At 35.8% G+C, this 15,541-nt stretch overlaps 1 protein-coding gene across 1 annotated transcript in view; it reads left to right on the plus strand.

Moving 5' to 3' along the window:
* MYO3A (myosin IIIA) overlaps window positions 1–15,541 on the plus strand; it is a 223,605-nt gene that overhangs the window by 83,410 nt on the left and 124,654 nt on the right. Inside the window, exons 9-10 of the mRNA XM_090268047.1 lie at window positions 13,816–13,915; window positions 15,322–15,438. Coding sequence (XP_090124173.1) covers window positions 13,816–13,915; window positions 15,322–15,438 — 217 coding nt within the window. The remainder of the gene's footprint in view (window positions 1–13,815; window positions 13,916–15,321; window positions 15,439–15,541) is intronic.

Raw genomic sequence — 15,541 nt, forward strand, 5'->3', positions numbered from 1 at the left:
TGATCTTTTGATGTATTACCACATTCAGTTTGCTAATATTTTGTTGAGGATTTTAACATCTATGTTAATCAGGGACACTGAACTATAATTTCTTTTGTAGTGTCTTTATCTGATTTTGGATGCAAGGTAATGCTGGCCTCCTAAAATGTGCTTAGCAATTTTCCTTCCTCTTGAAATTTTTGGAATAGTTAGAGAAGAAGAAGTGTTAGTTCTTCTCTGACTGTTTTTTGACACTTTTTTTTATTAAGAGTTGGAGTCTTTCTTGCCTGCCCTTCAGTCCTGGCATTTTCTGTGACCTTCTTAGTTAATAGAAGATAGCAAATTGATGCTCTAAGGTTTTTGAGCCAAGGCCTTAAAAATCTGTCAGTATCCACCTCATGTCTCTTAAAACACTTTTCTTGAGAACCCTGAACTGACCTGAAGGAAGTGAGACTAACCAAGAGAACACCATGCTAGAGATACCATGTATAGGTACTCTGAAAATTCTTGTACTCTGAACTAATTTCACATAAAATTACATTCACATCAAAATCATTTAAGCAAATCTGTACAAGGATGAAATCCTATGTTTCCCTAAAGTTCATGTAGACTCATTTATTTAGTACTTCTTTGGTATCTTCAGCATCATTCAATGAAAGATTGTTTTTCATTAGAAGTTATTTTTTAAATATGCTAATTATTTGTAGGGAAGTTTAAATTTATTAGGACTACTTTATAAATTCTGAAAGTTAGATTCCCAAATTCCTATAATACTAATGTCTCCAATTATATTCTAAAAATCATTATTTTAAAGATGACATTATTCATTTTTAGCTATATTGACTTAGACTCTTCCTTGTTTTAAAAATATTTGTATATTTTTTTGTAATTTTGTAATTTTTTATTTACAGAAATTCCTGAAAATAAATCACATTTGATTTCATGGGCTAAAATTAATTCAGCAAGTATATGTACTTAAATAGAGCAAAATATAATCCATTTTCTAAAACAAGCAAAATTTTCTGAAAAATTCTGTGTGTATATTACTTGGCCTTTCTCTGAAAGACACTCATCTTTAAAATTTTTTTACATTTTTAAAATTTTATTGTTAAACTACAGTTGTTCCAGTTTTTATCCCATTGCTCTCCCTTGCCCCTCCCACCCCTCCACCCCCACTCCCATGGTGAATCCCCACCCTGTTGTTCATGTCCATGGGTCCTTTATATAATACTTGCTCCTTGATTAGATCCTTCCCTTTCTTTCCCCCCGTTATCCACCTCTCCCTCCCCTCTGGTCACTGTCAGCTTGTTCTTTATTTCCATGTCACTGGTTCTATTTTGTTCATTTGTTTGTTTTGTTCTTTAGGTTCTACTTATAGGCAAGATCACATGGTATTTGTCTTTCACCACCTGGCTTGTTTCACTTAGCATAATACTCTGCAGTTTCATCCATGCTGTCATGAAGGGTAGGAATTCCTTCTTTCTTTCTGCTGCATAGTATTCCATTGTGTAAATGTTTTTATCCCTTATAACCTAAGGGATTATCAAAAGTATTGACCTACATTATAAAGATTTCAAGAAATACTGCAATATTGCCCATTTATTTATTTTCTTTCTAGTTGGCAATAGCCTAGGATTTGACTGCATCCATTTTTGGTGCAATTGTCATAAGAAAAGACACATTTGCATAGAATTAACATTTACTGTTGAATTCTGCAGTGCCTCACAGGAGGCAGGACACCGAGTGTGGATGCAACTAATTTTTTTGCAGTGAAGCAAGATTCACAAGATGCATAGGTTGAGTGGAGAGCAGAGCAACCCTTTTCCCTGAGTGCTTTCACATTTTTAGTTCTCTGCATTTTGCCATCAGGTCACGGGGGCTGAGTAATAAATCTATTGAGAGGAACACTGGAAATTTTTATGTTTTAAGTTAGCTAAAACTTTTAACCATTTTTTGCTCGAGAAGAAAGAAAAAACTTTTTTAAGGGTAGTAGTTAAGGGTTAGAGCAGAATATTTCAGTCTTTGAATAGAATTCAAAATTATGTGCCCTCATTCCTTGCTGCAATGCACGTAAAGCTTTATCTCTGCCTGCTCAGCTGCCCTAATCTTGTTTGCTTCCCCATTTAGTTTTGTAATCTCTGCAAAAAGAAAGTGCTGTATTTAACGGAATTTTGGATTCTGGAGGATTATGATTCATTTTAAAGTTAGATTTCTATACGTGTATATAAATACAGCTGGAATTTTTTTAAGTGAAAAAATCTAAAGTCAAAATGCCATGTTTTTTTCAAAAAGGCAAGAGAAAAATATCCCTAACTGTGGCCATTCTGGTCTTGAGAATTGAAATTAAAATAGAATACTACTGTCTTATACTTGACGCATATAAATTTGACTGTACCATAACTTCATCTCAAAAATTACATGCACTTATGTTTATGTGTGGGGAGTAGGATGGGGATTATGTGTTTGTGTGTACAGGTGTGTGTGTGTGCATGTGTAAAAACATTACCTTGGCAGCCCAGCCTAAAATGTGGATGGTGTTCCCTGTCCATGGATGATAGCATAATTCTTCTGTATTTATTTAAGATGGAAGGAGATATTGGACTCTTTTGGGGGGATGTTAAATTTGATATAATTAAACAGGAAAACAGAGTTATTAAATAGGCAGTTGGATATAGGAATCTGGACTTCGGGAATGAAATCCACATTAGAGATATCTGTGTACGTCATTTGCTTATAGAGCTTCTTAATGCCCTGGCACTGGATGAGGTCACTGAATGTGAGTATTTAGAAAGAGATGTAAAGGGGGCTTAGGGCAGAGCTCTGGGAGACACCAACATTTAGGAATTCAGCAGAGAGAGAGGAATCACAACAGGAGATTAGGGGAGTGTGATCCTTTATGGATGAGGAACCAGGGAATATGATCTGTTGCAAGCCACATGAGCCAAGTGTTTCAAAAAGGAGAGAGTAGCCATCTCTACCAAATAGTGTTGAAAATTTAGGGAAAATGGAGTAGTGCTGAACATAAACACAGGAAGTTCTCCAGTGACCTTGACAAGAGCCATCTCAGCAGGGAGAGATTGTTAAAGATGGGAGATACCAGGAACCATTGAATGCTGATAGAAGGGAGTAGTTGATAATGCAGGTGAGAGAGCATCCTTACAGTAGCATCCTGAGAGAGCAAGCATACAAGTAAAAGAGTTGACCTTTGCTCACAGAAGGGACAGTTTATTTGAGTAACCAGAGAGGAGGCTGAGAGAATAAGATGACACTAAAATAAAATCCTGCCTATTTGTTTTTAAAATATGTGCGAAGGAAAAAAAAAAATACAAGAAAACATTAAATATCAATAGTAGTTATATTTTGGTGATGGAGTTGTAGGCAATTTTTTCTTATGTTTCTGGCATTCTTCAACTTTTTAGCAAAGAACAGATGTTATTTTTATATTTGGAATAAACTGAATTTAATGGAGATAATCACACAATCCTCAGTGACCCTTCATGCCATCATTCCTTGAAAAGGCAAACTCGATGAAAGTCCCCAGCCATATTTGTTCTTAACCAGATAAATTTTCTGTAAAGATTTTTGTCCTGCAGATACGTACAGGGGCAGTGGTAACACGGTGCTGCCTATTGCAAGAACTGTGCAACTCCCTCTTTGCAGCAAAATTCTACTCACAGAAACGGTGTCTTCTCTGCTCTCTTACTTGTCTCTAAGCTAAGAGTGGAGAGAAGAAAGATGTTAGAAATCCTTGGCAGATGGAGAATAGCCATCAAATATTCTTGCAAACACAGATGTCAATTTTACTTCAACATCGAAAACCAGGTCACTCTAAAATAATAGAACAGAGAAGTCCCATTCACAGCAGAAACAGACAAGATTTCCCAGTGGGAACATTTTTCTTTAGTCTCCAGATAACTGGTTCTTTTTTAGGAGCTCACAGGCACACTTTCACTCTGTAAAGAACCACCTAAACATGATTACCAAATGGTATATGTTGCTTAAAATGTGCTAATAGCCTTAATAAAATCACTCTTTTTAATAAGCGGGATTGTGCCTATTGTCCAAATCATAAACAAAGGTTAGTATACTTTTTCTTGATACATGCTGCTTTTAATTATAAATCAAAATCTATGACAGAAAACAACATTTCCTTTATTATGTGTCTTGAATAGGTAATCCACACATATTGAAATAGTGTGAGCAGATTTGGTGAAAAATAGTATTCTTCTCACTGATGTCCCTCCCCAAAGGCAACCAATGCATGCAGTCCTTTGTGAGATATTTGATTTATTTACAAACAAATAAGGAGAGCATTAATGGAAAGTTTAACAAGCCTCTTTTAATATTTAATTTAATTATTTAATATTCTTGATCACTTTAGCAGAAACATCAAGGTTGGTCAGAGAGGCCTACAATGTTGAAAACCACTGACAATTAGAGGTTGGAGAAAATTTAATATTTTTCTGAAATAAAAGTGTTGAAGATTGGAGAAAAGGCTCAATTTTTTAAGTTGATCCCCATACTTCTTTTACTGACACATCAATTGTATTAATTTATTCTTCAACTAGCTTATAAGTTTTTAATGTAATATGAAGCATTTCATAGTTTAATATTTTTCTTAAGTTTCACTCAGTCATAAAGCATACATTAATCTTTAATTCACTGATTTTTTAAAAAGGACTCTCTACCTGGTGAACCACCAATCATTGATAGTGTCTGCTGACCCTGTCCTCAAGACCCTTCTGTTTCCCCCAGATCTCGTGCCTCTCAGAAGGTCAGCAAGCTATGACTTGTAGGCCAAATCTGGCCTGTTGCCACCTGTTTTTATAAATGAAGTTTTATTAGAACACAGTCATGCCTATTCATTTATGTATTATCTAGGCTGCTTTCACACCATGATAACAAGGTTGAGTAGTTGTAACACAGGTCATATGGCCTGCAAAGCTCAAACTCTATTTTTCTGGCCAATCCAATACCCTAGAGTATGGTATTTTGGTCATGGTAATGAATGGGCAAAAACCATTAGAAAAAAGAAAAATCAGGAAGTGATTTTAAATGCAGCAATAAAAAATTGTAATGGTACAGAGTATCCTGTAGTAACATGCTAATTTTATACAGAATCTCTCAGGTTCATTTATTTCATGTGCTTTAGTACCCACACGGAGAAAAGAGGAGGGAGACTACTGATATAGAGATTTAGAATAAATTAAGGAAGGTGCTAACATAGATACAGATTTTTATCTGCTTCCATATACAGTTGACCCTTGAACAACATGGGTTTGAATTGCATGGGTCCACTTATACATGGATCACTTTTTCAATAAATATGTAGAACACTGTAAGTGTATTTTCTCTTCCTTATAATTTTATTAATGTTTTTAGCATATCTTATTAGATATAATTGTGTATAAGACAAATAATATACAAAACATTTGTTAATTGACTGTTTATATTATTGGTAAGGCTTCTGGTCAACAGTAAAGTTTTGGGGGAGTCAAAGGTTGTGGGTAGATTTCCAACTGCAGGGGAGGTCAGGGCAGGGGAGGGTAATGTTCCTAACCCCCACATAGTTCAAGGGTCAACTGTATTATTTTCCCACCTCATCCAGCATTGCTACAAGTTTTATGAACATGTGTTTCTCTGTACAGTCCAGATTAAAGCACATCTTTAAGGAATTACATGCAAAAGAGGAAGGACTCTATGAATGAAAAGGACGATTAAAAATGTAGTAAGGTGTCATTGGCAAATATGTTTTCCCATATGGTTGGTTTCCTTTTCATCTTGCTGATTCAAAAGAACTTATGCACTCCTATGTTCATTGCAGCACTGTTTACAATAGCTAAGTGCTGGAAACAACCTAAGTGCCCATCTGTAGATGAGTGGATCAAAAAACTGTGGTACATTTACACAATGGAATACTATGCAGCAGAAAGAAAGAAAGAAAGAAAGAAGGAACTCCTGCCATTTGCAACAACATGGATGGAACTAGAGAGAATTATGCTTAGTGAAATAAGCCAGGCAAAGAAAGAAAAATACCATATGGTATCACCTAATACAGGAAACTAAAGAACAACACAAACAAAGGAACTAAATAGAACAAAGAGCAGAATAGCAGTCAATAGGGGGGAGGGGAGAGGGAGAGAAGGGGGATAAGTAAGGGAAGGGTTTAGTCAAAGAACCCGTATAAAAGACTCATGGACATGGACAACGGGGAGGGATATGATTGCGGGAGAGGGGGTGGGTTGGGTGGGGGAGAGAAATTAGGGGAAAAGGGGACAACTGTAATTGAAAAACCAAAATAAAAAAAAAATGTAGTAAGGGCTGGGTGACTATGACATCTGTCACTCCAGTCATTGCTAGAGTTGTTCTGCTGATCTGGCTTTCTCTCCCACCATCATTGGGAACTACACACTTAACCAAAAGGGTCAAACAGCAGATAAATAAAAAACTACTTTTCCAAGGCATACCAGTGAGAGCTGTACTCCCATCGGTACTCCCAGCTGTGACTTCGTTACTAGAATGTAAAGACGGATACGGAAACTAAGATAAAACCATTGTTTAGATTTATGTTTAACAAAGGATTGCTAGACTATCCCAGTGGTTCCTGGATTGCCTTAGAAGATAAAGCTTGATATTTACAAGAGTATATTTAACCAAAGTAAAAGCAAATAAAGCTGTTGCACTGCAATAGTACAACTGAATAGTAAAGAAAAAATTTAACATGGAACAGCATTAGTTGTTTCTTTTGTCCATGTGTAGAACTGAAATACAAGTGAAACTATAATAACTATCCCTGAGGGTATCTGTGACCTTTGATAGCACAGAAAGAAAATATTTATAGTCTGAAACTATGTCTCTTTAGTATTACAGAGTAAATGCAATATAAAATCTGGCTAACAAGCTGTACTTTTCACAAGAGGACAAAAATCTTATAGGATTCTGACTTTGCTTTCTCCCAGTCTTACAGAAATTAAGTATTGAATAAAGTAGTGAGAATGGAAACTAATTATATAAAGTGAAGGCAAAAGGAAAATGTTAGAATTATAAAATTATCTTGAAACTTATATACATACTTTTTAATTGAACATTTCAATTGTTTACCAAAGTTAAAAAAATAATAGAATTTTTCTCTGGTTCCACAGTATATGAACACTTAGTAAAAGGAAAATATTCACTCTTTTACCCAAGAAATGTATTTTGAGCACTTACCATTTGTAAGACTCTGGTCTAGCAGAATGGGGTATATCAGTCAACAGATAAAAGTTTTTTAATTTCTGTTCTCATAGTGCCTACATATCAATGGGAAAACCCAGACGATAAATATGATAAGTTAGTAAATAATGTAGTATATTAGATGATGATGCATGCTAAAAAAAAATAGAGCAAGATAAATAGGATAGGGAGTCTTGGGTTGGGAGCTGGAATGGAATTGCAATTTTAAAAAAGAAGTGATCAGCTTAGACCTCACAATGGAAGGAGCCTCTGAAGCATTTAACGTTTTATTAGATACTCTCTCTATTTAGGATTTAGAAGGAGATCAGAATATTGTCCATTTGTAAGAAATCCCCCTTTTAACCCAAGCATCATGTTAGCAGTCCAAAGTAACTTTCTAAATGTTCTTAGAAATGTTCTACAGCTTTCAGAATATCTGATTTTTCCCCCCTCGATTTCACTGTTCCTAACCTCAGTCAACCCAATCTCATTCAGTGGAACCATCATCTCCTCAGTGGAGATGGAGAGAAATGGGGATTTGAGAAATTTTAATTAGATGACAACACTGTACTTTGGTGAGAGAGTGCATACAGGTGAGGGAGATGGAGATTTCTAAGGTGTGCAACTATTAGATGGTGGTGTCCGTGAATGACATAAGAAACACTGGGCAAGTTTCAGGCTCTGCTACAGAGGTCATGCTTTGCTTGTTGGATGTTTGGACTTTGAATGCATTTAAGACATCTCTTTCCTCAGCCTCCAGCATTGTGCACTGCAATTTACACAGGCTGTTCTTTCAGACCTGACCACCCAACAGTCACCAGTCCCTCACACAAGCCCTGGAACCCTACTTTTCTTTATAAACCAAGATTAAAAGCTGAACTGGTAAAAACCATTCCCAGTCACCTGAATGGAATTAATGCCTCCTTACTATTTCCATAACATTACATTTTTACTTCAGTTGTGGCACTATGCCTTGTGTTGTCTTAAATGTTTGTGTTTATATCGTCCATTAGCTTAAAAATCACTGAATGCAGGGCCCTGGATCTTATTTCATACACAGTAACCCCTCAACACTTAGGACAATGCCTTGTACATAGAAGGGTCTCAATAAATAGTGATTGGGTTAAACTTCACACTTGAATTTTTTATTAAAATGACAGTGATATGAGAATAGTCTAAAAAGCCCTTCTAAAATCTATAGCAATCAACCTCCTATAAATGTGCATTTTTTTAAGTATCAAAAATTATTTGCATTATACTCTGGTACTTGGTATGTAGTTAAATATAATAAATTCATTTGATACTGGAAAAATAAAAATTGATCAGAACAATAATCAGTCATGATTGATAAGATATTCACTAATGTATAAAGTTATAGAAACATTTAGATGTCCTTGTGGAAATGTACTAACTCATTTTAAGAAACATTCAATGGTATATAAGAAAAATTATTCAAAGCTATTTATTTACCCAAATGAACTCCAGATAATTCACTTTGTTTCAGACAAACATGGATATCATATTAATGTCATGACAAAGATTAGACTGGGCATCTTCCTTTGATTAATAATCATTGGGTCATTCTACACATGATTACTGAGCATCTACTATGTCCCAACTACTTTTTTAGGTACTTAGGATACATTAGTATCCAAAGGAAACATGAAAGAAGATGTAAAGTATTTTCACAACTGCTGGTTCTCTTTTTTTTTTTTCATTTATAAAGTATACTTTTGTTTTTGCTCATCATGAATTACAATGTTAATGGTCTTTAAAGTGTTTAACTCACAGAGAAAGCTTTTAAAATTAATTTATGCTCCTAAATTATGTTTCATTTATGTATTTTTAAAATCCACATGAACAGGTATAGCTATGTCAATTAATAGAGTAGTATTTGAAGCAGTAGCTAATTGTACCTCCTTGATTTTAACATATTCTTCTTCAAAAATGAATCTGTTTAAACATATAAGTCCTAGCTGAAGTTATCTTAACTTTTTAAAATATTTTTAATCCTCAACTGAGGCAAGGATATGTTTATTCATTTTTTTTTTAGAGAGAGAAAGGGGCAGAGAAGAAGGGTGGGAGAGAGAGAGAAAGAGAGAGAGAGAGAAACATTGATGTGAGAGAGAAATATAGATCGGTTGCCTCCCCTGGAACCTAGGTATGTGCCCTGGCTGAGAACTGAACCTTCAGCTCTTTGGTGTATGAGATGATGCTCCGACCAACTGAGCCACCTGGCCAGGGCTATTGATTTTTGTTGTTGTTGTTGTTAACTCTTTCATCAGATATGTGCTCCATGTGAGCAGGGACCAGTTCTGATGTCTTCGTAGCTTTATCCAAGCATGTTGGGTGCTCCAGAAATTTAATTGTTGAATGAACGAACACAGTAGTGAATGTTGAAACACGTGTAATTCAAGGCTCTGCTTGTGTGTGTGTGTGTGTGTGCGCACGCGCACGCACATGTTTGAGGTGGGGGAGAAGTCTAACAAATCAGAACAAGAATGGAAATGTTATATTAATCATGTGGTTCACTGAGTTTTGCCACAAGGTTGAACCCATCACGAACTTGCTGATCTGACTTTTCACATTTCTTAAAATTAAAGGAAACTGGACATCATTATATTTAACTGTTCTTACTCTTATGTCCTGTGCTCTTCTATATTGTGTGGCTTTTTCAATATTATAGTAATTTTAAAGCTAAGCAATATTATTGATGTAACTGTCATGCCACTCAAAAGAGTAGAGATGTAAGTCATTCACTAGTGCTACTTTGTCATGACAGCTATAGCTCTCTTTTTCTTGCCTCATTTTCTCCATAATGTTTAAGCCCCAAGCAAGTGACAACAATGCTGACCATGCTGTCTAGAGCAGCCCTTTGCCAATAGCCCTGTCCTGCGGTAATTGGTGATACAGAAATACTGTTATGGTAGAAATACAAATAGGCAATTACAGTAGCCAGGGTGCTTCTCCAGTTAAACTGACCTCAACACTGACCAGAGAGAGATTGGCAGGAAAGTTTGCTGGAGCCAAGATGTGCTGGACAACCACATGCCTTTTCATTGCATTCCTCCAGCACCTAACGAGGCTTCAGCTCCATTACCAAAAGGGACATAAGATTGCTCACTCTAAGAGATACTGTTCTTTGCACACCAGCTGGTTGGAGTAGGGTTCAGTATTGCAACTGAAGCCACTAATTGTATTTTATATATTTGTATCCTTGGTGCCAGGCATAGAAAGATGAATAACACTTGGTTTCTCTCACAATTTCTCCCTGTCTGGTGGGACGATGAACATGAATATACCTAATTGAATGTGAAAGCATCTCTGCTAGTGGTATATTCTCTCTGCGATGTCTTCACAGAGAGTGTACTATTTGAGCCTGACTTTGTATGATAAGTAGTGATTTGCAAGACATGGGAGGAAAGTAATTCCAGGCAGAGAAAACAGACTAAATAAAGTCTAGAATCTTGAAGATACTTGAATTATTGGGAAATGTTCTAACAAAGAGGATGGGTGATGGTGCTAGAAAGGTTGTTTGAGGCAAGATTGTGAAGATTTATTGATGTCATGCCAAGGAATTTTTAAGTCATACTATAGAATATAGGGAGCCATCTGAGGTTTTTAATCATCACAGTATCAAAATCTTTGCTATATTTTTGGAAGCTAATACCAAAAGCATGGAAGATGAATTCACAGGAGCAGAAGAATGAGAGTACCGGCCAGCCAAGTATTGATCCTCTGATTCTTCACCATCCAATCCTTTATAGTCTCCAGAAACAGTCTTTGGCTGCCAAATGGGCCCATAAAAACAGATGAAAAATTCAGGGCTCTTCACTTCAATCAAGTGGATAATTGGATTTCATTTTTTTTATTTTTTAAAAATAATATATGAATCTCTTTGGAAATAGAGGGATAAATAAGATGATACTTTTTGAATTTAGCAAATGTGGAGTCCCAACCACATGCCAGTCCTGTGCCAGAAATCATGGGGTATATGCCTTCATTCATTCATTCATTCATACAGCAAACATTTATTGAGGACCTATTATGTTCTAAATGAGAACTAAAGACACACAGCTTTGTACATCTTGAGCTTATATTGTAGTAAAGGATTCAAATATTAACTATATTATCCACTCAAATAAGTGCATAACTATAAACTTCTGTAAATGCTACAAAAATTATGGAAGAATCTAAGAATTACAAATAGGAGTAAAACTATTCCTACTATTAGAAACAAGTCTTATATCATTACACAATTTGCAAACATTTACTCCCAGTCTAAGGCTTCACATTTATTCTCTTAACAGCTTTTGTAGAGCCGAGTTTTTAATTTAATGAAACCCAACTCATCATTTTTTCTTCCATGGATGGTACTTTTGGAGTTTTATTTGAAAACTCATCTCCAAACCAAAGGTTATCTATATTTTTCTCTTATGTTATCTTCTAGGAGTTTTACAGTTTTGTATTTGACATTGGTCTATGATCCATTTTGAGTCAATTTTTGTGAAGGGTGTAAGGTTAGCATCTATAGTCTTCTTTTTCCACACATCGGTGTTTAGTAGTTCCAGCACCATATTTGGAAGAAATATCCCTCTCATGAGGAAGTTCATAGCCTAGTAAAGGGAATAAAATTCACACACAAAGGATTTACTGAAACAACCCAACTAAGATATTTGTCCTGAAGGATTCAAGAATTATACTGAGTGGTTCAAAAGAGGTGGCATTTGAGGTGAACCGTGAAAAGTGAGTAAAGTTTCATCACACAGGTGGGGCCAAGGGGAAATAACAAAAACAAAGGGTTCATCTTACATATTTTTTAAAAGATTGCTCTGACTACAGGGTTGAGAAGGGTAACAAGGGAACCACCTGGAAAGCTGTTGAGGTGAAATGTGGTAGAGGAGATTGATGGAGGTGAGCAATGTTTGGTTCTAGATAGAGCTGAACAGATTTTGTATAGAGACTGCACAGGAGTTGTGAGAGAAAGAGAGGATCCAGGGATCACTCTCAGGTCTTTTGTCTGAACAGTAAGAATGGAGTCATCATTTACTGAGACGAGGTTCATGGGTCAGGAGCAGGTATGGAGCTCTGGGTGTTCAGGAACATGGTTTGGGATGGGTTAAGGCTGCCTGTTAGACTTGCAAGTGAAGTGTCAAGTAAGGAGTTGGATGCTTAAGTCTGGAGGTCAACAGACTCATCAGTGCATGAGTGGTATTTAAAGCTATGAAATCAGGACAAGAATATAGATAGAGGAGAAAATAGCTGCAAGGACTGATGCTTGGGAGACTTCAAAATGTACAGAAAGATAAGGAGAAAACAGAAGACAACACTCAGATGAAGATGGAGGTGAATTAAGGAAGAGAATCAGAGGAGTACAGGAAGCTGGGATGGATGTAGCCAAGGAGTGTGTTACATGACACTGAAAGGTTAAGTAAAATGAGGATTAGAATTGACCACTGGATTAGCAATGTGAAGCTCATGGATGTCCTTAACAGAAACTATTTCTGGGGAGTGTAGCAAGGACACCTGATTGGAATGGGTTGAGAAAAATAGAAAATATTGAATTTAGAAAATTCTTTTGAGGATTTCTGTAATAAAACAAGGAAATAGAACAGTAGATGGAAAAACAGGAAGTCAGGAAATGCTGTTTTTTGTTTGCTGTAACAGCTGACAGGGGAGAATGAGTGATGTAGGAGTAAGAGCTCCCAGTGGGAGTGATTTCCTTGAATAAACGAGAGAAGACAAACTGCAATGCACAAAAAAAACAGGGTTGGTTGTGGATAGAGGCCAGGACAGTTTATCAATAGTGACTTAATTCTCTAAGCAATGAGACAGCATTCACGTTTACTGAGGGAATGGTATGATTCTTACTATTCCTCATAATCTATTTATTCTTTTTTCTTTTATTAATAGACAAATTCAGATGCTTAAAAGTATGTCCAAAAATAAACATTGGAAATGCAATTTTGCTCAAAATAAAGTGGGTGATAATTTTATGTCCAGAAAAGGTGAAATAAACCCTTGTGTTTATTTCAGCAACTTCTCCAGCCTCCATGTCAAATCAGGACCCTTAGGCTATTAGTGAAAGTTGCTGAAATGTTTTCCTTTGAGATAAACTTCCTAATGTCTGAAATCAATTTTCTACATACAGTTAACCTTTTGAAAATCCACAATGTGGTTTATTTTTTGTACTCTTCTTAAATTTTGCTGGATAATAATTTTTTAATTATCATTCCTTGACTACCAATGGCCTAATACTACCTCAGACTAAATTGGAAACCTAATGAATTCAAATCTTTCTGACTCACCACTTTGTAGCAGATTCACTCATAGGAATTTAGAGGAAACAGTAAAGCAAATTATATGTAGGATAGTTATTGATAGAAACAGTGAACTCATGATCATCCATGAAATAAGTCTGACATGTTACATGTTTCCAACGGAGAAGAAAAACAAATAGATCAAATGCAGCAGGCTATTTTCTGATAAATTGTTATTGTTGAATTTAGTAAATCAGCTCCATAGAAGTTTTTCAGTATCATATGAATCTAAAACTTACTTCCACTATGATCAGTAATAAGTTCTCTAATCTGAAAGGGTTTTTCTTTTTGCGTTGCTGCACAGACACGAACGTATTCACACCAAGAAAAGTAACTTCAGCAGATCTTTAATTTCCAGTCTGAAGGATGTAGATGATTTAGCAACACTAGAAGTTTTGGATGAGGTAAGGAGCCCAGTTTAATTGAACATAGACATTCTTGATGTTTTTAATTTATAGAGTTGATGTGAGCAGCAGGTTGTTTGAATAGCATCTGTACATCTCACGCTTTCTTTGTCTCTTAGCTTCCTGAATCTCTCTCCTATCTTCAGCTTTAACACATATAACACAAATGTCCAGACAGCTCCAGTCTGCTGTGAATTTTTTTCTGTTTCTGATATTCAAATTGCAAAGATGTGAGTTTCCACTCACATGAGTTGCTTATAGGTCACAGACTCTTCTCCTGAATTCTTTCTGGAAGTTTTTAAAAGATGATTTACTGAGGTCAAAAAATTGTACTTCAGCCTCTCTGTGGCATCCTTCCTCTTTCTCCTTTTCTGTCCCACTCTCAGTGGCAGTACCCTGAGGCCTCCAAGCTGCCTCAAGAGCCTATTACTATGGTCAGTGGTCCCCATCATGGGATCGTGGAGCTCCTGCTCTCACAGAGCTAACCTTTTAGGGCATTGAATTCTGCTTGAAACTCCTTACTTATCCCAGTGACCTCAGAAATAGTTCAGACATCTCTGTGCAGGTCCAAATCCAAGCCAGTAAATTACAGTTTCAGCCTTCTTTCCCCTCACCTGCCTTTATTCCAGATAATCAGATCATCAGAGAAATGAATAGTTCCTTTTCAGTAAAGGGTTGGGATCTCTATCCTGCTTACTCAACAGATTTTTATTTTTTAAGTACTTCTGATACATGCCTGATAATTTTTGCTCAGAAATGCAACAAATCAGGAAACATTTTTCTGAACAGAAGTAGTCATTTGGTAAATTTAGGGTTGCATAAACAACTCAAGTACTTCCTTAAAATAATCTCTCTTGTGAACATCAAATATCTTGTAATCAGACAGTGTTTGCAAGTCAGAGATTGCCAAAACCCTTATGAACCATTCTGTATCAAATTTACCAATGATGTGAATTCCTAGGCTTGTGGATTATAAAGAAGACCTTGATGTAGTATTACTGACCTTTATCTTAAACACTGGGTTTGTTTCTTGCTATTGTCTGTGCTTTCTTCTTGTCTCTTTTTTGACCTAAGAACTTTTGTTCCTCTCTTGTGCCATGTACAGTTAAAGTATTACATGGTGCTATTAAAATTGATTTCATGTATTTGTGACTTACCCACTATGAAAGTTACTTTTCTGAACTTTTCATCCTGCCTCATGAAACCAAATGTCTTAACACAAAGCCACTGAACAACCTCAATTTCAAATAATACCAAGTTCACTGTATCTTCCCTTGCCTTTTCTAGTGTTCTTTCTCTTTGTTTCATCTTCTGCATTTACTTATTTCTTTGAAGCATTATATAGATATAGCCTTATAATGTCAAAGTATTTTTAATAAAAATAAATTGTTTTTATTTTGTTATAGAATACAGTCTCTGAGCAACTTGAGAAATGTTATTCCAGAGATCAGATTTATATCTATGTGGGAGACATACTCATTGCTCTTAACCCTTTCCAGAGTCTGGGTCTTTATTCCACAGAGGTATGTGGTATGTCATGCGTTCTCTTACTTTATACTAATAATTATACTATTTAGATATGTAAATTAATTTACATTATGCCGAGGAAGGTTATATTTAGTACCT

This window comes from Furipterus horrens, unplaced genomic scaffold (assembly GCF_987537825.1).
Source record: "Furipterus horrens unplaced genomic scaffold, mFurHor1.1.pri manual_scaffold_2, whole genome shotgun sequence".
Taxonomy (NCBI): Eukaryota; Metazoa; Chordata; class Mammalia; order Chiroptera; family Furipteridae; genus Furipterus; species Furipterus horrens.